Here is a 25,041-nt window from a genome sequence, read left to right on the forward strand (position 1 = left end):
TTGAAAAGTTATTTAACTTCTGAGAGAGTTGCCTAGTCTGGAAGATGGAAATAATCACTTATAAGCCCCACTTATTTCTCAGAGATATCATGAGGCTGAAATGAGAAAGAAAACAAAAATGTTAGGAAAAAGCATGAAGTAAAAATTGCTTTCTGCCTTTCTTTGTATCCCCAGCACTTCGCACAATGTCTGGTACAAAGTAGGAACTTAAATGCTAGTTGACTGACTGAATCTTACTTGACTATTAGACTAAAGATGAGTAGCTAAAAAGCTTTTGGAAAATTTACATGCTTCAGGTCCAAAGTCATTATTAGAACACAAATGTGCAGCTAACATTCCAAAATAAATCAATAGTACCAATGAACTGAAAGGCTTTTAAAACAACCTACAATAAGGTCAGCCTCTCAGGGGTCAGTTTTTTCCATTAGCCTCAATCATAACATGATACCTAAACCACATAAGATGCAAAGCTTCTTGGCTTTCAACATTAACATTGCTTTTGCTTGGTAGAAAAGAAAGACACAATGCTGTACAGTCAGACTTTAGTGGATTGTTTCTTTTAAAAGCATGTTTACTTCTAATTTGAAGTTGGCTTGACCATTAACATCAACACCCGGCCTGAAACCAAAGCGATGACAATGAAATAAAAGGAAAACTTTTTCAATCCATATAGTCTCAAAATGACAACTTGTGTGGTACTAGAATTACTCTTGCTATGCCAGCTATTATTGCCATTGAAACACATAATAGAAAATAAAGAAAAATAATAAATGCCAGTATTAAAATAAATGTTAAAAGAGACTGAAAGTTCAAGGGAAGAAGTCAGATAATGTGAAAAATTTTTAAAAATTAAACATGTTGCTAATGAGAGTGAATGAGTGGAATAGGCACAAAATCACCATCAAACATTTATTGAATGAGTATTGTATACAGGCATGATCTTGAGTTATGTATCAATAATACAAAATTGAGTCCCTGCCCTGATAAATCACAAAATGGTGTTTTAAATAGTAAAAAGACTAAGTTAATGAAATGATCAAAAAAGACTAACTGAAATGACCCAAAAATTTATAATACCTTTAGTCTAAAAAGTTTTATCCAATCTCTAATTTTTTTTATATTATGGATTTTTAAAAATGCATTGTGTCAACTGATACATGTTGATCTTTTGAGGGATTCTTTTTCTTGAGTCAAATGCTGATCATATAGCAGGCATTTGATAAATATTTATTAACTGTTAATGAGCACCAGATGAATAGTAAAGAAGAAAAGAAGTAGAAAAGTTCAAAGGAAGAAACCAAGAAACAGCAAAGGATACAAAAAGTACTCAGAAGGAGGATTGTAAACTAATAACAATCATGAAAAAATGCCCCCAATCATTAATATTAATAGAAATTCATACTGAAATATTCCCAAGGTTTACCTCACACCACACAAATTAGCAAAGATGAGAAAAGATGGTAACAGTCAATGTTGCATATCAGGAGAGACAAGAGCACCACTGCATTATTGTTAGAAAATTATGAATTGAAGGGGTTTTTTACATTTTAAACAATTTGAAACTGGAAATAAAATGGCTAAAATGTTCATAATCTTTGAACTAAAGAACACCCTTACTAGGCATGCACTCTAAAGAGGCCATTGACAGAAGAGAAAGACTCCATATATACCAAAACATCTATGTAGTAGCACTTTGGGGGTAGAAAAAAAAAAGCAAAAATAGACACCCATGGGTTGAGGAATGGTAAAACAAATTATGGTACTTGAAAATAACAGAACAGGAAAGGGGGAGAGCCAAGATGGCAGAGAGCAGACAGGACTTTGCCTGATCTCTTCCTGGCTTCTCTCAGAATCAACACTAGATCAAGCCTTTGAATAGATTTTGGAATGACAGAACCAAGAAATGTTTGTAACGAAACAAATTTTCAGCAAAAGATATATTGGAAGGATTCAAGAAAAGTTCTATTTCAATTGAGTAGGAGGGGGAAACAACCTAGCTCAGGCAAGTGCAGGTGTACCAAAGGAGTCCCAGGACAGAGAGGCCCCAGTGGTAGTGGTAGGCTCTTAGCCAAAATACAGCAGTGTTGGCTATTCTGTCCCAGTTCAGAAGGCCAGAGCATCAGCAGACTAACTGTCAGACATTCAGTGCAACTATAAAAAGTAAATAGTGACACCCTGAACCCCAGCATAACAGGTGGGACTTGGACAGCTCCAACCAGAGCAGGGAGGATGCTAGCAGCACCAGCTCCAGTGCAGTTTGAAGCCCGTCACTCTGTAGAGGAGACTTGGGACAATATCTCCTGTGCCCTAAGAAGAGATATGAACTTTTAGAAATGAGCAAAAAAGCAAAAAGAGCTCTGACCATAGAGAGCTATTATGGAGACAGGGAAGAACAGACCTCAGAACTCTGAGGACACTAAAGGCAAAATGTCTCCAGATGAAGCCTCAAAAGGGGATATGAATTGATCTTCAATTCAAAAGGCTCTTTTGGAAGAATTCAAAAAGTATCTTAAAAGAGAATTTGAAGAAAAATGTGGAAAAGAAATGAGAATTTTGCAGGAGAGTTTGGAAAAGGAAACACAGAAGTTGACTGAAGAAAACAACTCCTTAAAAATACATTTGGTGAAATGGAAATATATATATATATATATATATATATATATATTATGTATACTGAAGAAAACATCTTAAAAATAGAATTGGTGAAATGGAAAAAGAGAAAATAATAGAATAGTATTATGCTGTAAGAAAAGGTAAATATAAGTAATACAGAGATCAATAGGAAGACAAATGCAGTAATCAAAGTAAATTAAGGAAAAGAATATATTCAAGAATGCTAGCTGTAATATTAATTTACTAATGAGAAGAATGATTTTTTTCTCTAGAAACATTAATTTACTTCTTCTATGTACTCTCTACTTGATTTTATCTTTATATAGCCTTTTCTCCTTGGATTTTTCTAGATTACTGATGTTTTCTGACTTCTCAGAGCATTCAATGTGTAACTATTTTTTAAAAACATCCAGGCTCACATTTAGTCATATATACATTTCATTTCTTAGCCTTTCATTGCTAGTGAAAACATTTTAACATTCTTCAATTTGGCAAATTTGCATGCTGAATTCAGATTCTTCAGAAGGAATGATTTAAACTCTTCCCTCTACTGACTGTCTAATTATTTTCTTTAAAGCTTAAGTTCATGTTTATAAGTTCATGTTTATAGGTTTATTATTTCCAATTATCAACTAGTCTTTGAAATAACTCAATTTTCTTTACTATATCATAAACACAGAATAATCTTATAATAATTCCAATCTAACTGATTTTCCTTGAAATTTGAAAGATTTTTCAATCTTGTAGACTGCAAAATTTATATACTAATGCATAGTTGTAAAGTTTGACCAGGACATATATTGTTGAGTTAGACTTGGGTTTTCTTATATTGGTCTATGGATTTCCTTCATTTCTACTTTGTCAAAAGTTTCCTAAGTGTCTTTGGCATAATTTCTTGTACAATTTCTTTTTTATATTATTTTTTGGAAGACCCATATTCCTTAAATTTTTTCTTTATGTTTTAACTCTAATTTCATTATACTTGGTTTGTAGCTGTATTATAAATTCTAATTTTTTTTCATTTATTCTATTCAAGTTCCTTCAATTCTGTATTTTTGCATTATATTTCTGTTACTCTATTTTTGAGAATTTACTGTTTTGGAGCAGGTCTTCAAACTTTCTTCTAAATTCTGTAATCTCTAAATAGATTTATTGAATTTTTCCTTAGGTATTCTAGTTTGGGTCATCATTTATCTAGTGCTATCATTTATTCACAGATGCATATATTCAGAGCTAGGAGGCCTCTTAGAATCTATAAAATCTAATGATCTTATTATATGCATGGGGAAACTGAGACCGAGAGAGGTTGATCAACTTGAAACTGAGATTTAACCCATGTCTTCTGATTCCAAAGTCAGCACTTTTTCCATAGTATACACTGAGCCATTATTTGCTGTGAAGTATTTATTCACAGCCATTTGAATAGGCTAATTTCCTCAAATGTTTCATTTATTTCTCTTCCTCAGTCAATGTAGAGTTGTCATGATTAATCACTTTGATGACTTTTCTGTGGGGTACTTACTGCAACTGTATGTCTTACCACTACTCCTTTCCTTCCTGTAGGCCCTAATTGTTGTGGTTTTTTCCTAAGACATTATTATCTGTTCTTTGTGTTTTCTTGAACCAGTGGGATTGGATGAGATTTATGTTTACAAAGGATTGAAAAGAATCAAGGGACCTTTGCAAAGCTGAAATAGAGAAACATAACCAAAACAACTATAGAAGTAAAAAACAAAACTAAAAGCTTTTTGTTTTTTATAACAAAGAAATTAATTAAAAACACTAGTTAACTTTATCAAAAATAAGAAGGAAAAATCAAATTATGAAAACAGATTATAAATATTATATAAAACTGAGAATTCAAGAAATTGGGCCTATTCTTCACCTTTCTCAGTCATTCTTCTGAATTTAATCCTCCTAACTGAAAGGAGAAGCAAAATAAACAACAGATTGAGGGGGTACCAAGATCAGAAGAAAGCTTCTTTTTTAAAGCATAGGAAAGATATGATTGTCTTTATTGGCATGAGTCAGAAAAATTAGAAGAAAAGGAAGATAAATACTAATGGACTAAGGATTCTTTTCTGTGTAATATCATGTAAATCATCTAAATTCTATCTCTTCATTTCCATTGACACTACTTTGAAAATTAAAAGTTCTTTCGGAGCATCCAAAAAAACCAACTTACAATAATCATATATACATTCCTTCAGTTTCCTAACTATAAATTTAACTTTTTTTTCTCATGCCTAAAACTTTCATTCTCACAAAATACTGTCCAATTAAGAATTGCGATAAATGAGAAATTCATAGAACATGCTTCCATAACATTGACAGAATAAACTATTGAATTTAAAGGAAACAACATATAAAGTAATACAATCAAAAGAAAAAGTGACTATTTTATAGCTGAAACCCATTTAATTCAGTTTATATGAAAAGGACATAATTGGAATAGTGTTGAAGTATGTAATTTAATGATGCTAGAATGTTAAGTTTATTCAATTCATAATGAGGAACCTATGTACAAGTGATAGTTTTTAAAAGTATATTCGTGATAGTATTAGTAAAAAGCCTTTGGTTAGGTAGCTTTAGGCTAGAGTTATCAGACTGAGTAACATACCGTGAAACTGTTGTTGACATTTTTTGTGCTTGATTCGGCTACACTGGCATCTGAGAGGTCAACTTCATCAAATATTAGAGACTGTAAATGAAAAAGAACATAAATGTATCACATACAAATTCAGAAAATACCATTGGATACCTTTGTGTTATATCATTCTTATAATTGCGATTTAAGGAACGATGAAGACTATGTAGGAAAATTTGCTTTGCTGGTATGACTCGGTAATTTCTCTTTTGAAAAAGTTCCTAATAAACTTAGATTTCAATAACTGAAATAATATTTATTGTTCATGGTTAGGTAAAGCCAATATAACTTTAAATGATAAATTTGCCTAATATATTTATTCAATATCATTCCAATTAAGTTGCTAAAATAGCTTACTGAGTTATAAAAAATAATAACGTTTATTTGGAAGAACAAAAAATCAAAAACTTCAGTAAAACAGGAAAAATGCAAAGGAAATAGATTTAGTAGTATCAGACTTTAAATTATAAGGAAGAGCATTGTTGGAGTGTAAAAAGCATAATTTCAATTATTTCCAATTTAAATTTTCTTGTATAAATAAAACCTATGTAGCCAAGAATAGAAAGGAATGAATAAGACCGAAGGGAAAACTTTTATAGTCTCAGATAAGATGTGACTAAGTAGAAATATTGCTATGGTTTAGGAAATGAGGAGCTGGTTGATTTAGAAACACATGGACTTATGAAGGAAGCTCTATCCACTTTTAGAGAAACAGATGACAGGAGGAAATAAACATAGTACAGTTTTATTTATATATATATATATATATATATATATATATATATATATATATATATATATATATATATATATATATATATATACATAAATATATATGTATATGAGTCCATATGTGTATATATGTGTATGTTTATAGATACTTATGTATATATGTGTATATATTCACACTTAATTGTAGCTTTCTTTGGGGGAAAAGAGGGAGAAAAATGAAGTTAAAAGTGCACAACAGAGAACAAAAGAAAACCAACAAGGAAGAAAAAAAAAAAAGCTGGGTAGTTTTGAATATAACATCGTAATTATATAAGTTTTTTTAAAATGAAAATTTATTATTTTATACTGATTCCTCTCCTATGGTCTACTGTGTGCATAACAATGTTTTTGTTGTTGTTTCTTTTCTCACTGTATTTAAGTTTGAGATTTTTTAAAATTATTTTTTTAAAAAGTTCCTAAGAAAAAATCATGAGTAACCAACAAAATATAATCACCATACACAAACTAATTATCTTTTTTAAAAAAATATTCACCTTTATACTTTAATTTGGAATGCAGATTACTTTTGCTATTTGAATGTTTTTTAAAAAGTTTTAATAGAGTTCATTGATATGCACATTCCTTCCAGCAGTATAAATCTATACCCTCTTAAAAAAAAAAAAAGTTTTAAAGAGAGAAAGATCAAATTGCAAAAATAAAAATTAACAGCTTTACAACAGAGCCATAATAAAGAAAATGATCAGAAACTATTTTAAACAGTTATGTAATAGTGGCTTTATTCTGATAGAATGAAAGGATTTTTGAGTTGTTTGTCCTTCATTCTCGAAGAGGACCATGATATCAGGGAGATAATACTAAGTGAAGGAAGGCTGTTACAGTATCACTTTCCTCTCCAGTGCCATCTAGGTCCAATGGCAAGATAAAGATAGGACAACTGGAAATAACCCTGGATGCAGTGGAAGATCTTGGCCTTTTTAAGCTTAAAGTCTTTAACAAGTCTGAGTATGACTGAGTCAATGTCCAATCAGTAATTAAGGCAAGATAAGAAATGAGGCAGAGAATGGTCTTTTTGTCTAGTCAAAAGAGAGGAAAAAAATTCAGTCTGGGAAGGGAAGATCTTCAAGGTTTCTGGCCAAAACAGAAACAATTGCTATTTACATTCATTCTGAGTCAATCAGGGATTTTTGATTTAAAAGGGATATTTAAAAGTCATCCAGTCCAACTACTTACTTAATAAATGAACACCAGCTATATATAATCATCCAACATCTATACATACAAGAAATTTACCTTATGAGCCACTTCATTTTATTTTTGGTTAATTCTAATTATAAACTATTGTTTTAATTGAAATATTCTTCCTGATAATGTCCACTTAATGGGATAAGTTCTTCTAAGAAGTTGTTACAAAAAATAATTATTATCCTTCTATCATATGATTTATATTTGAAGACAAATATGTCTTCCCCAGTCTTCTCTTATCATAATATCATAATTTTAGGGTTAAAAGTAATTCTACAGGTTACCTAATACAAGCCTCTCATTTTGCAAATAAGGAAACAGTAATGGAGAGAGATGAGGTAATTTGTCTAAGATTATACAGGTAGTAAGTGGAAGAATCTGAATTTGAACACATCTGCTAATTCCAAACCCAGGGTCTGACTACAACTATAAAATTTTATTTATCTGGGACACAGTCCCTCAACCCTGAGACTAAGCTCAATTGAGATAGGTTGAGACCTGTTGAAGGTCTCTTTATGGCCTGGTTGTTCCATCACTGTTCCAGATCGTTTTCCCTACATCTCCTCCAGCAAATTAGCCAATATTGTAGCTAAACACAATAATCCAGGTAAGAGACAATCACTTTCAAGTACAATAAGAATTTTATCTCATTTGATACAAATGCATACAAATATCATGTTTACTTTTTAGTTCACAATTTTCCTAATTATGATTCATTTTGAAAAATGAGATTCTATGTTCACGGAACACATAGAGAAAAGAAAATTTTCCTTCCAACAATTCCTTCCCATAGGAAAATACAAAACTTTCCTCCTGGGGAATATGAGGTCTGATAATATTTCAGTGAAGACAAATTTAACATATTTTAATAAGGTTTTCAACAGCAATCACATGATCACCTAGTTTTCATTTGATTTCTTGTTCTCTGAGATAGTCTCACTTTTTCCCAAGCAAGTTACTTTTAATTCTTATCAGAATTTGAGAAATCAATTAAAAGTATCTAATAGAAAGTTATCCTTTTTTAGATCAAACATGTGCAATTTTTCTAAACATATTCCATATTCAGCATGCTGCACAAAAAATCAGACCAAAAGGGGGGAGAAGATGCAAGAAAGAAAAAAACAAGCAAACAAACAACCAAAAAAAAAAAGGTGAAATGCTTTGATTCGCATTAAGTCTCTATAATTCTCTCTCTGGGAGGATAGCTTCTTCCATCATGTCTATTGAGATTGCCTTGAATCACCTCATTGTTGACAAGAGTCAAGTCCATCACAGTTGATCATCACATAATCTTGTTGCAATGTACAATGTTCTCTTGGTTCTATTCATTTCACCTGGCATCAGTTCATGTAAGTATTTTCAGGCTTTTCTGAAATCGGCCTGCTCATCCTTTCTTATAGAATAATAATATTCAATTACATTCATATATCATAACTTATTCAGCCATCTGATGGACATCTACTCAATTCAAACATTATCCCTTCCTTTACCAAATCATACTCCAAAAAATTATTGGGATATGGAGAAAATCTTTTGTTTTCAAAGATTAGACCAGTGGAATATAAGTCCAAGTAAGTTCTATCTATCAAAAAGGAAAGGCTTTAAGCAAGGTCCCAGAAAGGAAGTAAATCTGTTTTCATATAGCCTACCTCATCATGTATGGAGAAACTCCTAAATTTCTTACTGATGAATTACTTGACCATGGCAATCCATGAAACAAAGAAAAATATAAAACTGCCATTATTCTTGCACAGTCCAATTTTATTCCAGTGAGGATAATGGCAGAGTAAAAGAAATGATAACATAAGGTGTTAAAAATAACATGACATAGTTTTCAAATCTAAAAACATTAACTAGTTGATCCTTAAATGTGAGATCCCTATACAGTGACAAGTTAAAAGGAAAACTGAGTCATATCAATATTAACATTTTTACTAAAAAGGAAACCAGAAGACAAAGAGAAGTTGCAATTAAATGGGAAAAATAATTCATTTGTTCTTCTTAGAAAGGTAAATAAAGAAGTTAAAAGAATTGGTTTTATCCTAAGTTCAAAAACAAAAGAAGCATTTTATATTTATTTTATTTATAGTATTTTAAGAATTTTGGTCACTGTGTATTATAGTATTGAAAATAAGTATTTACCCCCCCCCCAAAAAAAAAGGCAAGAGTGAAAACAATTCCCTGAAAATAATTGGAGCTTATTTGCTCTCACCTATTGCAGAGAATGAAATGGTAAAGAGGTAAATAAATTCTTTGGAGGATTCAACCCTCCAATTTAAATCAAAATATGGTTCAATGCTTAGTTACTTCAATGGAAAGGCAGGGACAGAGGAGAATAAAATTGTATTAGAAAATATAGTTCAACCAACTACACCCAGTGAAAGAACTCTGGGAGTTGACTATGAACCACTACTTAGAATTCCCAATTCTTCTATTTTTGTGCACCTACATTTTTGATTTCCTTCACAGGCTAATTGTACATTGGTACAAAGTCCAATTCTTTTTGTATAGCAAAATAACTATTTGGACAGGTATACATATATTGTATTTAACTTATACTTTAACATATTTAACATGTATTGGTCAACCTGCCATCTGGGGGAAGGGGTGAGGGGAAGGTGGGGAAAAGTTGGAACAAAAGGTTTTGCAATTGTCAATGCTGAAAAATTACCTGTGCATAAATTTTTTTGTAAAAGTTAATTAATTAAATAAAGTAAAAAAAACAATATATGATATTGTATACAAAAAAAAAGAAAATATGGTTCAGGTGTAATAAATGAGTATGATTAGGGAATGTGAACTATACATAAAGTTTCATGTCTATATATCATGATTACTTTCTTTGAGAAGAGAACTGGGAAACAAGGGGTAACCTAAACATAAAAAATATCAACAAATTAATTATAGTCTTATAGATATGAAATGGCTGGTTACTAAGGGACTAGTCATTTCAGAATCAACAATCAATGGAGAATCAGACTGCCAACTTGGGAGAGATAAAAATTAAATTCAATACAAAATTAGAAGATAACTTTTTAAAAGGTATGGTGTACACTTGAGACACCTTCAACCTGATTTATTAAATAAAATTACTAAAAAATAGAAGAATGATTTAAAAAATACTGACATACACTAACAATTTTCTAAGGAAGTTTAAATGATGTAAAGCAACTGTTACAAAAGAGACCTACATGCTGCCTTAGGCAGAAAACACTTAATGTTCTTGGTGAGCAGATGGATGGCATCAAGGACTGCACTACTTTAAAATAAAAACCCCTTTAATAAGACATTACAGGAGAAAGGATTACGGAAGATTATGAGTAACATTGCCTCATAAAACAATTAGTTACAGTAGAGGGAAAAACAAGTTGACTAAAAGCTTGGCAAGACACCCAACCAAGCCACATCATCCTGAAGTTATTTAAAAGTGAAACAACTTTTTCACAACATGATTAACGTGGAAATGTGTTTTACATGATTGTACATATATAACCCATATCAACTTGCTTAACATCTTAAGGGAGAAGTAAGGAAGGAAGGGTGGGAGAAAAGTGTGGAATTTAAAATCTTATAAAAATGAATGCTGAAAATTGTCTTTAAATTTACCTGGAATAAAATACTAATAAAGAAAAAATAAAGATGAAATCAGAAGGACCATGAAAGGTTAGGTATCTGTCCAGATTCCTCTACATCAGATACCTCTGATTTTGTCAAAAAGCACTCCCTTCAGCAACAAAGATCATAACCCTTTCGTATCTTAGAGTTTTACAGAATGATCTAAGGCTCTTAGTATTTAAATAATTTCTCCAAGGAAATAAATCCCAAAAGTGTATGAATGGGACAGGAAATTAGGTCTGCCTAACACCAAGCCCAGAAGTAAGATTTATTTTTAAATTATTTTCTCCCTCATTTAAAAAAAATAGTTACAAGACTTTAGACTTTTATGTCAAAGTTCCTAATATACCATATGAGGAAATGGAAACAACACAAAAGAAATGACAAGAACAACTGCAATAGACCACATGTATACAGAAAAGGTCCATGCTTGGAATTTTAAGGACAATGAGGAATAGATTCTGAAGATATCTGGAAAAGGGGTGATAGCACAGGCTTGGGGGGGACCCCAAATGTTATGATTACTGAAAAAGACTGAAAAAATTTCCTGAAAAAAACCAATTCATATGTTTACTCTTCTACCTTTACAAAATCTTTATGAGAATGATCTACACACATATCAAGGACATCATTGGCAAAGATATGAGAAGAGAAACAGGTACTTTCCAAAATGGTATTCAAAAAACAGGATAAAATTTTAGAGTAATGCAATTGACTAAAAGAGAGAGAGAGATTGAGAGAAAAAGACAAAGAAAGAGAGAGGAGGAGAAGGGGGGAGGAGAGAAAGAAGCATATAAAGAATATAAATACATGTATAGAAATATATAGAGAGAAATAGATGACATAGATAAACACACATATATATGCTTGCCAAAGTTGTTTACTACTGTGTTACAGAATTTATATGGCACATGGAAGGAGAATTCTCTCTAGATTATAAAAGTCTTCCAGATTTTCCTTTTTTGTAGATGATATTGTGCTTTTTGTATTTAGCTCATAGAGCTTCCTGAATGATATCCATAAGAACTCAAGAAAGTAGATGAGAAGGATCTACTTATTGTTCATTTTGATATGCAATATAGGATAGATAGCCCATTCAAATGCCATTTTGAACTTGTGAAAAAAATATACTCATATATAAAAAAAATACATATATATATATATATATATATATATGTATATATATATATTTGTGAAAAGAGAAAAAGCCTGGGTCCATTATTGAGCAGAAGTAGAACAAATCAGATTGACCTTGTCAAAGTGTGCACAGGTTTTAATGACTCTCTGAAGCAAATTATACTTTTTTAACATCAATTTTTTGAGGGTGATACTCCCATAGCATATTATACTCCGGAGAATTCAAGTCCAAGGTCAGGCAAAGAGAAAAAAAAAAGATGCATCACTGCAACATATTAGAGTATGAAATTAAGTAAAAGCAGAATAAAGCATACGGATGGATGGATGGATACATATATGTATATAGTATGTGTTTGTACATAACTATAGATATGGTAACCATATAGTAAGACGTCATTGACAATCTTCATTCTCAATTATTAGACAACAATTGTCAAGAGATCAAGGGAAAGATTACTGGAAATTAGGTCTGCCTAACACCAAGCCCAGAAGTAAGATTTATCTAAAAATTCTTTGCTCCTTCAATGAAAAAAAAAAAGTCACAAGACTGGACTTTTATTTCAAAGTTCCTAATATACCATATGAGGAAATAGAAACAACACAAAAGAAATGACTGTGATAGACTACATGTATACAGAGAAGGTCCATGGTTGGTATTTGAAGGACAATGAGGAATAGATTCTGAAGATATCTGGAAGAGGGAATAGCACAGGCTAAGGAGCTCAAGAACTTATGGGAAAATATGGATGAAAGTTGCACGGTGTGGCTTGATTGTAATCTGCTTCATTGGTAAAATTATCCATATTGCTGAGATCACAAGTCAATCAAAATATTTAAGTATGTGATTTCTTAAGCACTGTCCCAAACAAAATGTTTTATTAATGGGCTATTTGTGTTTTACTGGTGAATAAACTAAAACTCTAAATAGTTTTCCTTCTACTTTTGAACAGCATTCAGTAATTGTATCAACAGCATGAATAACCATACTAATTATTAACTGCTAGAAGTAAGAAGTTTTTCACACTGCATACTAATAAGTGGTACCAATTTTATATGCCTATTTGACCACTGACAGAGGATTAAATCTAACTTCATTCAGGGAAATTCTTTTTAATGAAAAGTTTTAATTCAATTTAAGTAAAGTTTTGACTTACCCATCATTAGTCTATATCTATTTGTAGATCATAAAATTTAAAGAATTAAGAAAAGATGAAAAGAATTAGAACAAGTTTATTTTCTTAGAAATTAATCTCTATTTTATACAGAAATAAAATTAAGCTCTTAATTTAATCTATATAACAAAATAGTATAAAACTTTTCTTAAGGTGCATGTTTATGGGACTACCTGTTTGGCAAAAATTGACCTCTTTGAAAGATTATTTTTGTACTTTAATTACTAACTTTATTCCCATCCACATTGGATAGAGCAGCATTGGGGAGAAATAACACTAACTGAACTATTTACCAAAGCAAATAGTATTACAATAAGTTTCTAGGTAAAAAATTACCATCACAAACAACAAACAGTTTGCTTTAAAGGGATTTGCCATTAGCTTCATAACTCCTTACCTTTGAGTCCTTCGCATAGTAGAGTGTACGACCTCGAAGTTTGAAATAGCGTTTTTTCCACCTTTGAAAGGAGCTGGTCTGCTTCAGTAGTAATCCTTCCTTAATACTGGTCTGGGGAGATAAGCAAAATAATAAAATTGAAATAACAAATATTACCAAATGAGCATTTTTATCCCATTAGACATTATCATTCTGTCTTAAAGGATTCATTTCTATAGTGTTGCTGAGAACATTTTTAGTGCTTCACTTTACTAGTCATAATTATTTTAGGTTAGACACATATATAGGAGTGTGGGGGGTGTATGTATGTATATTTTGTCTTCCTTAATTAAGTGTAAATTCTTTAGGGCAGGTTGTGTTTTAATTTTATTTTTCTTTGGATCTTTGACTCCTCTCTGATACAAAATAACATTTTAACAAATTCATATTGATTGATTTGTTGACTGATTGATTGGTAGTCGTAAGTCACTCAATTATAAAGAAACAGAACTTACTTTCAAATACATAAGAAGTCTTACTTATGCCAAATCTAAATGAACATTCAATTAGTTAAATTTACAATCCTATCCAAAAATATTGATGAATTAATGAATTGTACAAAATAGATTTAGAGCTAGAAAAGATGTTATCCCTCACAGCAATTAGAATTTAAATCCAGGTCCTCTGACCATACTACATTATGTTGTCTCAGCCAATTTGTGGTTAACATTTTATGACAATAATGTGGATAAGGTCAGAGAGGGTGTGTTGCTCCAATTTTATGATGTAAAATTGGGAGGCAAAGGAAGCATGTTGAATCAGAATTCAAAAAAGACATCAACAGACTAGAAAGTGAGTCAAAATTAATACGATGAAATGGGAGACAGATGAATATAAAACCCTAAAGTTAACTTTAAAACTCAAATGTAAAATTCTAGAGAAAGGAAGTTATGGTATGGATATATGGTATGGATATAGTAAAAAGGAATTGATAAGCTAAAGAAACTAGCTTATTATGTTATGTAAGCATAAGAGATAATAAATCGACCATATACAGTAGTGACTAAAAATGCTAATATTATCTTGGGCCACACTCATAGAAGAGCAGTGACCATAAAGGTAACAATTTGATTCTTACCATATGGATTATAATGTAAGAGTTAAAGAGAAAAACGTATATGATAGAGGGAGAGCGATGTGGGAATGGAATCTATTCATCTTAAATTTGCCATAGCAGAATATGATCTATATTGTGATACAACTTGCCTTATTTTGCTTTCTATAAATTGGTGTCAATTTACATATGAAAAATTTTAAACATAAGAAAACAATCCTGAGGCCAAAGTTCCTATACTCAGGAATTTCCCAAACCATGCTTTCTTCTGGGTTAGTCAAAGCATAGGTTCAAATATCTCCCAGTTATATATTTGCATAACTTATGCCCTTAACATTTTGAATTGAGTAATCAAGTATTTATCATAGGTGCTAAGCTCTGTGTTGGATCTGGAGAAATAAGAAATAAGAATAAAGAATAAAACAATCCTTACCAGAAAAGTATCAAAGTCACAACCCACATAAGTTACTACCTATCAACAGATACAACTTGAATTCCAGTGAATCTGTGATTACAAATGAAAATCATTTTCTCTTTGAAAGAACCAGATTACATATTGTTACAAATTTAATAAAGATAATTTTTTTAATTTTTAAAAATCTAAGATCTTAAAACTCTGAAGAACATTTTCTTCAATCCATGTGCAATTCTATAAAAGTATTCTAAATAATGTAAAACATGAAAATATAAGTTGATTCAGAATCAGAAATGGGCATCTCATGATTAACTTAAAATTTGTTTGCCTTAATGTAATGCACTTTTAATATCTCTGGGAGAAAGTAAAAACCATTTAGTTCTCTTTAGCTACTTGGATTTTGTTTTGCCATATGCTGAAAACTGTATTTTTAAACAAGAAAGACAGAGATTGAGAGAGGGAAAGAGGGGCAAAGAGACAGAGAAAGACAAAGGCAAAAAGAAGAGGAGGAACAGAAGAAACAGAGACAGGAACAAAACAGAGAAATATTGGACAAGTAATTTAACTTTTCTAGACTTCAATTTCCTCATCTGTGAAATGACTTTGAGTTGTTATTGAGGTTTATTTAGGAGTTTTACAATGTTTTCAGATTTGATATAATCAGTATAAAACTATTGACAAAGAGGAGCATCTGGAGGACCTCATCATCTTGAGGGACTCTTATTTGACTGGAACTGCTTACTACAGCTTCTCTTGAATAGTGGCAAACATTTTCACCAAGCATGTATCTCTCTGTTTAATATCTTACTGGAGATAACCTCAATAACAACTCAAAGTCACCTAATATCATTATTCTTCAGTTAGTCTATTACGATGAGGTATGGAACACTATAGTCTCTGAAGAATTGAAAATGAGTATTACCCAGAGTGTGGTGGAAAGGACATAGCATGGTGCATGTACATAGTCTAAAGATATTACAAACTGAAGCATATCTATTTTGATTATTATAAGACACATATTGGTGAAATCAATTTATTGGTGAAAATCAATGTCTTGTGCCTGCACTAAAGGCCAGAAAAAATTATTAAAAGCAGCAGAATAGGAAGCTTTAGCTTCTTCTAGTCTCTTAATTCTTTGGACTTGCTTCAAGTCTCTTTGAGTTTTGAAATCACTTCTGGCTCTTGTGGTGTCCATTTCTGAGAGGTAAGATGGAAGATGCCAATTCTGCTTCAGGTTGCTGAATAAAAAGACTCTGAGAAGATGCTTCATAATGGATGCTTGCAACCTCCATCATGTCCCCTTTCCAAGCTTTCTACATGAGGAACTTGGGGAACTTCCCCTTGGGTAAGATCTAGAACTCTTGTCTCTTGGTTAGGTTGAGTTATCTAGCAATGGCAAAGTTCTTTCACTCCATTTTACCTGACTTGTGGCTGAACATTCTGAGCTTGCATTGGTCTGATCAGCTACAGACTAACCCACTATAACTCAACTCTAAAATAGTGATGTCATCTTTGTCCTCTTTGAGAATGAAAGACAACAATCACCACCACCTGATATATCTCATCCTATGTATAATTTGACTACTGATTTTTATAATTTTATATTTCTTTGATACACTCTATGATTGTTCATTTTGGAATTTGTATTTGGTAGGGAAAAAAAATTAAGCTTCAGCTATAAAGTTTGAGGTTCTGCTTTCCCAATTAATGAAACAGTGATCAGAAATTAGCTTTGACCTGAAAACCATATCCCCTAAACTAATATTTAAGAGAACAGATAGATATAATTTTATATCACTGTCTCTTCTCTCTGAGGAGAGCAGAGTGGCTAAGCTTTTGACCCTAATCTCTTACTTCCCCTTGTAGAAAGAATAAAAGTCTCTCTTGGAAAAATGTGAGCTGAAAAAAAGACTAGAGATGTCTATTCTTCCTCTTTAGTTATACAAAGATACCCTGTGCTAAATGTGGAGGACAAGTCTTCATTGTATAATAAAATGGTGAATTTAATAAAATCTCAGTTTTTATGTCACAGAAATAAAAAAGAAAGAAAGAAAAGAATAATAAACTTGAAACTCCAACTTTCTAAAATTTGGAACATTCACAATTCAGTGGCAAAATTAATAACTAATTAGTGATGAAATATACCAATGAATTCTGAAGTAAATATTCATTTAGCTTCTTAAAATTTGGTTTGCATTAGATGAAATCTGTGATTTCATCAGTATAAGGCATGTCTAATTTTTTAGCTACTATGGTTCACTGAGAAGTTAGTTACACACACTCCACATGTAGGAGGGGCAGAGATTCAGATCTAGATCTTATAGACCTAAAAGTCAACTGTCTATTCATTGTTCCACATTGCCTCTCAATTCTGATTATTATGGGAAAAAAAGAATAGTATAATAACAAAAGGGGAAATATTAATATTTTAGGAGATTTGTTTCAAATTTACCTAAAAGCACTAGAACTTTCTGGACCACATATTTATTAACAGCAGATCAAATAAACCTTAGTAAACATTTGGCAGTTCGAATAACAAAGTACTGCTGAGCAAAATTCTTTTCACTATTAAGATTACAAATGCTAAAGGAACAATCAAGTCAGTTTGACAGACTGGCAAGATTATTCTTTAATCACAAAAAAAGTTAAATTATAAATTTCTAATTGAAGTAATGTCCAGAAATTTCATGATTCAATCTGATGCAAGGACATTCCCTAAGATTCAAATTTGGCAGAGCTATCCAAGGTGCTGAGAGGGAAAGAAATTTTAGACAAAACATAGCCTCTTCCCCTTTAGAACATATAGTTTAATAGGAAAATGGCACTTAAAAAATTCCTCTCAGAACATAGTTCCTGTCCTTAAGGAGATTACATTCTAATGTGAAATGCAACACAGAATAAAATTGCACATAAATGACTAATATACAGTATAAATGAAAGGCATTTAGCATTGGTGATCAGAGTTCAGAGACTTCTAAAGACTTCTTGAAGAAAGTGTAATTTTATCTGTCTTAAAGAAATCCAAAGAATCAAGGAAACAGACAATATTTCATCTACAAGGGACACCTAATAAAAATATATGGAATTGGGAAATTCTCGTGTGTGAAACAATCAGTGTGTCCCAACATTTTATTTTCGAGATTATGGTTCTTCACAAACTGATTTTAATTCAAATGTCATTTTTGGCTTCTGTTCAACACCCAAAATGTTCACTTAAAAAAAGACAGCATTTCATATTTGGAATGAACTGTTAGAATCACTTACTTCTTTAAAGAACAGTATAAGTACCAAGCAAAATATGTCCTGTCCTGTTCTCTGCCCACCCAGTTGTTAGTGCACTGTACCTACAGAACTCACTTTAACTTTGAATGTAGCTTGTATTTAATGCACACATATACTGTATTGCACAACAGAATGAAAGCTGCTAAACAATAGAAAATGTTTCATATTTTTTTGTACCAATTCCCTCAGATAGTGCCTTACACACAATACTTAAAAGTGCTGAATTGAATTGTCTGTTGGCTGGGGCATCTAGAATAGAACAAAATTTTCCAGTTGCCATTAGATCAGTGCAGAATATAGCGCATATTCTTATACATTATTTGCTATTAATGAAATCTAAGAGCATATTAGCTTTTTGGAATCTATACCACACTGCTGATCCATAATGAGTTTGCAATCCAATGAAGCCCTTTTTAAAATTTATACCTCTTCAATTAGCAAGGTTTTTTTCTAGCTTGTTCTTAAAAATGTGAAGTACTATTCAAGACAATAAGAAAATGTAATGATGATTTTTATGGGATGCATCTCTCATATGTAACTAAAAGAAAAAGATACCTCTGCCCAAAATTGCTTTTATTGGGTTAAAAAAGCTAATAACTATTATTTCTTAGCATTATATGAAAACCACAGAACAACTTTCTTAGACTGATTTGAGGAAAGGAAAATTTCATTTCTTTCATATCTTATTTAGATTCTAATTCTTAGTGGCTATATAACCAGATTTGTGGTGAACAAAGCTCATTACCATCAGAAAAGTTACAGAATATTGATGTTTAAGTCCATATTTGGTTTTTTAGTCAAATTAAGTATATCAGGATTCTCTTGAAGTTACAGCAATTATCTAGATATTAGTTCTGAATTTAACATAACAAAGTGTCTTCCAGACAGAGCAAGCAGGGGAAAAGGCAGGAAGATAGTAGATCAAATATTGTGTGTGAGAAACAGAGGTAAAACACTTTGGTGGGCCAGAAAAGGCATAAAGAAGGAATAATGTGAAGAAAATTCAGAAAGGATGGTTGAGATCAGATTATGAAAGACTGGAAATCTCCACCAAACAGAAGAGATTGCAGGGAAAAGGAAAAAATGGACTTTTGTAGTCGAGCAGTAGCATGTTCAAGCTAATGCTTTAGGAAATTTTGGGAAAACTACAGAGGATAATGGAGAGAAGGACTTGAGGCTGGGAAGACAATAATAAATAGGATATTGTAATAGTTCAGAGAGGAGGTAATATAAGATTTCATAAGAGTTGAACTAATACCCAACTGCCTGTCCTCAGGTAGCTCATAATGTACTTAAGGAGACAATTTATATATAAACACAGTAATTGGAGAAAAATTCCAGAGTAACATTTAATGCAATAAAAGTAGAATTAATAGGTTCAGAGACAGCCATAGAGCATTCATGAAATAATTATTACATGTAGGACATTGTGCTAAGCACTGGGGAAATAAATACAAAAAAACAAGACAATCTCTGCCCTAGAGGAGCTTAAAACAGCATTGAGGGGTATAAATGTGGAGTAGAAGTGGAATGGGTTGGAGCTGGTTGCCAGAAAGTGAGATGGAGGTCCAGTTCCATGCAAAATAAGGTGAAACTTATTCAGAGTAGTTGCAGGATTAAGGGTCAAAGTCCCACTGAGGAGGAGGTAGGGATCATGGATGCAATGGAGGAAGAATGGTTTAGAGCTGATGGCCAAGAAGCAAGTTGCAGGTCTGGTCTCATGCAAGACATGTGAATGATGGCTGGCATCTCAGAGTTAAAAGATACATCAGAGATTACCTTATCATGATTTCCTTCATGAAGCATAATGCTCTTCTGCTGTATCCCACCATCCTGTCCCCAAAAAAGTAATCTAAGTGACCTATCACTTTAAGATTATAGAGATAGAAGATTAACTACCTCCCAAATTAAATCAAGTCAAATCAAATCTAGTCAAGGAACTTAAGAAGTGCTTGCTCTGTTTTGGGAACTATACTATAAGCCCATGTTTATATGGCTTTAAAAGCAATCCTTTACATTTTTGACAAGTTCTAATTGTTAGTAAGTAGTAATAAGCAATTAAGGATAAATAAGCTTTTACTTAAATTTTATTTAAATACAAAAAGTATTCCTTACCTTATATAATAGAACAATAAAGTTCGCTTTTAAGAATAGCCTCTGTTTCAGATTTTTCTCTTGAAGCAATTTGTAAAATTGTTACAGGTTTGCTAAGGTGTATCTCCTTTGAGGAAAGAAAGCTGAAGATGAGCTAGAGTTTTGTGGTTTATGCTGCCCCAGTCTGGCACTGAGAAAAGATGCAAGGATTCTTGAATGTGATAAATCATTTATATCCAGTAAATATGCCTTTTGAAATGGCATAACACATTGATCAAAAGCCTTTCTTTCATGCCTACATATCAACAAAATGAGTTATAAGTTTCAATGAATTCCATAAGGTAAAAAACAATGTTGCTTCTAAATTTTTTTCAAGTTACAAGTAGACAGTAAGAATAAAAAAGTGCTGTAAAATTCATCAGTACCTAACTATTGGCTAGATCCTATGCCAATCATACAAGGGAATGCTTGGACAAAGCTCACACAGAATGAGAGGAATAGATGGATTGGGATTTGCATTGATAAATTGAATAACAAAACAACTGTAGCATGAACAGATGACCCAGGCTATATTGGCAACAAACTATGAGAATAAGTATATGTAGACAATAGCTTACCAAATAAAACAGCATTATTAATGCAATCCATCTATGACATTATTATTATTGTGTTAGGAGGTAATCAAGTAAAAGTTAAAGAAAGTTAATATAGATGTAATAAGTATTACCTTTACATAGCTAAATTAAATGAGTTTTGCTTTTCTCACCTTGTTAATTTTCCAATGTTTATTACCATTATCAATGTCAATAATTTTTGTTCATACTTCTTACCATTTAATCACTCACTGTAATCATGACCACAGATTTACAAAGAAAAATTCTTTGAATTTTATTCTCTAGAAGCTAAGATTTCTTTGTTCCTAACCACAGATAATTTGCTGAATGTATTGTCCACTTTCTCCTAATACACGAGAACTTTTCTCTTTTTTCCCTTTTCTCCAACTCAAAGAGTTCTAGTTTCCTTCCCTGCCTCTCTACAGGAGCTCAAATTTTGAGGTCATTAGACTGAAGAATACCTGTCCAGAAGGCAAGAGCATTATTGCCATTTATTTTATTCTCTGCTTGACCACTTATTAGAAGTAAACAGAAAAATTCTAGCCATAAAACCCAAGATATATGTATGATTCATATTGTGTTTCATATGTATGATTCATATTATGAGATATCCATATCAATTTTGAGACATCACACATTTAAATACCCTCTCAAATCATACTTTAAAAAAAGAAACTTTCTTTTCTCTCTGTAATCATTATCTGCCATTGTTACTTTCTACAACCTATTTGTTAACATAAATGAATATATATTTATGCAGTCTTTAAGAAAGCTGCCTTTCCTATTCAGAACTTGTTATGCAATGTTGCATAGTAGGTGCTGAAGAAATGTTGCTAAATTGAATTGAAGTTGTGTATTTCCACACACACACACACAAAATGAATTTCATGACAATTTCCCATCTATATAAGTAGGTTATTAACTTCTAAAGCTAACTTCTTAGGAAAAAAGCACCATCTTAAATGGTGAAGGGGAAACAACTTCAACAAATACAATCCTATTAAAAGTCCAAGAGTCAATTGAGAGAAAAGCACATTCTAAAACTATTTTAATGTAAAGAGACCTATATGTAATATCATGGCAATGAGCAATAAGGGAGACAGCTATTTCAGGCTACTACTCCACGTTGGACTGTTCGTTCAGAGATAAAAGATTGATTTTAAATGTTTGTGGAATAAAGGTCAAAGCACTACTAGTTTCATATATTTGGTTAATCAGGTTGTCTTGATAATCTTTTTATGAAGAATTATAGTGAAACTCATGGAATAGCTATCACTTTTATTATATTTCTTCATCATTAAATGATGTTATCACTGTGGTAACATTTTCATTGCATTTTTTTCTATACAATAGCAATGTGGAAAGTTTTTTCTTATTACAAAGTATTGTAATTCTTTGTGGGAATATGGTACTTACACCTTACAGTCTGCTTTATATCTGCTTTGACTTTTGACTTTTAGAAAATTTGAAGGAAAAGGTAACAGTTGTTCTAAACTCTATCAGTTAGGAAAAAATTGCACTAAGTAGCAAGCATGAAATGAAAGATGAAATAAGAATCCGTCATCTATTCACATACTATCTGCTTTCCAGCTATCATTCTCATCTTAGACTATGTTACAGAGTTCCCCTGGTCCTGATAAAAAAAAATTTGCTTTATCTTGCTGGATCTAAACATCCATAACATTTCATCTGTTTACTAACTGTATCCTTATTCAAGTTCGACCATTTCCCCCAGATTCCCATTCCTTCCAGAATCCATTATATATCTTGTTTGCTTGTATTTGTATGTCCATCACTGAGCACATTGGCTGGCATTTAATAAGAACTTAATTAATGCTTTATCTAGCTAGCTAACTAGTTATCTAGCTATCTTTCTATTTATCCATTTATCATCTATCACTAATCTCCCATCTATCTGTCTCTCTCCATGTATCTGCTATTAACAAACAAGAATGGAAAGAGAATTCCAAAAGCAATAATAATAATTGTATGGCTTCAAAATGATATTTAGCAGTGAGTCCATCTTTAGCTATGGACAGAAAAAAATAGAAATTGTCCTTGAAGATACTTTTGCCATGAACATTTTATCAGAAATTATAGGATCTCAGAGTTGGAAGAGAGCTAAAACCTCTTGGACAGAAGGGAAAGAGTTGCTGGACCAAGCTTCCTGGAGAAAAGAGTAGAATTCCTGGATATATTAAGCTCAAGGAAAAGTAAGAAATGTGGGGAAAGAAATGCAGACTTTGCCTTTCTCTGGTGCTAGATCCATACAAAAATAAAACATTTGAAAGTCAAGTTTAAATCAGCTTTCCAAATATGAATTTAAATTTATTTCTTGACATTCAGAAAGACAGGAAAACCTAGCATTGGGATCTAAAATCCTTGGCTCACATTTAGATATAAACAATTTCCAGGAATATGTTAGTTATTTTGTCCTTTTCATTCAGAGGAATATATACTTGAATATGAAGAATCTTCAAAAGATACAAAGATCACATGGACTAAATGTCCCAAAGACTAACAAGTCATTGTGAAGCAAAGATTCACATGCTACTATTTATAAATTGAAAACGAATATAAATTTGAACTGGAAACCACTGAACCAGTGTAAAAAACTGGGCATCAAGGTACCTTTGTTTTTAATTTTGATTGAGACTAGTTTTTTGAACTTTAATTTTCTCACCTGTCAATATATTAATACTTGCCCTATCTACCTCACATGGCTAATCTAGTGATCAAATGGAATAATCTTTAGCCTCTTTTCAAATTTAAAAATTTTGCAAATTTGAGAAATAGTTCTTCTTATGCATCGGGTTGTTTCCCATACATTTTCCATGTCCCTTTCTGCTCTTACTCCTATCTTGTTTAATTTGCTTAGCAAATACTTTGTTAAATGATTAGGAGAAAGGAAGGTTATAGCCACAAGATTAAATTACCAAAAGTTCTGAATTACTTACACCAATGAAGCTTCACTACAATATAGATAAATTGGATTGGGGGGGGGGGAGAGTTTTTTAAACAAATGTTTAGCCTACATCTGAATGAAAGCCAAAAAAAATTCAGAAATACTTAGCCATTTTAAAATCTGACTAGTAAACATAAATGTGCTAATTTAAACATTTATTTAGTCATTAAAGTACTTACAAAATTCTCCAAGGATTATATCTTCCTTTTCTTCTATCCTTGTTAGTGGTACTGATGTATGCAAAATTAAAACATTGTCCCTCTTCCCAAAAAAAAAAACTTTATAATGTAGATTTTATTAATGTAGACTTTGTAATACAGACTACTATTATAGACTTTCCCCTTAAGAAGAATTATGTGTGTTACATTGTTTAGGTGCTTTTGAAAAGTATACAAAAGAATATGAAGAATCTTCAAAAGATATAAAGATTTTATAGATTGAATGTCCCAAAGACTAACTTTTAAGCTTTAATTAATACTAACTTTTAAGCTTTAATTTTTCTAGCAATCAAAAAAATCAACAAGCATTCTTTAAGAGTCCATTGAGCAGTTAAATGGTGCAGTGGATAGAGCACCAGCCCTGAAGTCAGAAGGACCTAAGTTCAAATCTGGCCTCAGATATTTAACACTTTCTCCTGTGTGACCCTGGGCAAATTACTTAACCCCAAGTGCCTCAGCAAAAAAAAAAAAAAAAAAGTCCATTATATGTTAGGAAATGTCCTAGGCTTTGTGAGTTTTTCAGACAAAATATCATATTACTCCTTTTACATCTAATTTTTCTCCATCCCAGTTAGAATATGTTGAGAATCAAAATACTTTTATTCTATGCACTGCCTACATTCCTCTGATTATTATGGAAGTAGGATATCTAGGTACCTAATTATTTGTTTAGAAGTCCTGGGATTTCACAATTGAATCTATAAGAAGAAGGCAGTATACCCTTGAGTGACAGGAGAATTTTATTTCAGTTCTAGTTCTGCCATTGATTTGCTACATCACCTCAAAGATGTAATTTAAATAACCC

At 31.7% G+C, this 25,041-nt stretch overlaps 1 protein-coding gene across 8 annotated transcripts in view; it reads right to left on the minus strand.

Moving 5' to 3' along the window:
• Positions 1-25,041, minus strand: part of DGKH (diacylglycerol kinase eta) — a 210,182-nt gene that overhangs the window by 109,581 nt on the left and 75,560 nt on the right. For all 8 annotated transcript variants that reach the window (XM_074299184.1, XM_074299187.1, XM_074299182.1 and 5 more), the window contains 2 exons: positions 13,556-13,666; positions 5,234-5,314 (listed from right to left, as the gene is read on the minus strand). In XM_074299184.1, coding sequence (XP_074155285.1) covers positions 5,234-5,314; positions 13,556-13,666 — 192 coding nt within the window. The remainder of the gene's footprint in view (positions 1-5,233; positions 5,315-13,555; positions 13,667-25,041) is intronic.

The sequence above is a fragment of the Sminthopsis crassicaudata genome, chromosome 3 (genome assembly GCF_048593235.1).
Source record: "Sminthopsis crassicaudata isolate SCR6 chromosome 3, ASM4859323v1, whole genome shotgun sequence".
Classification (NCBI taxonomy): Eukaryota; Metazoa; Chordata; class Mammalia; order Dasyuromorphia; family Dasyuridae; genus Sminthopsis; species Sminthopsis crassicaudata.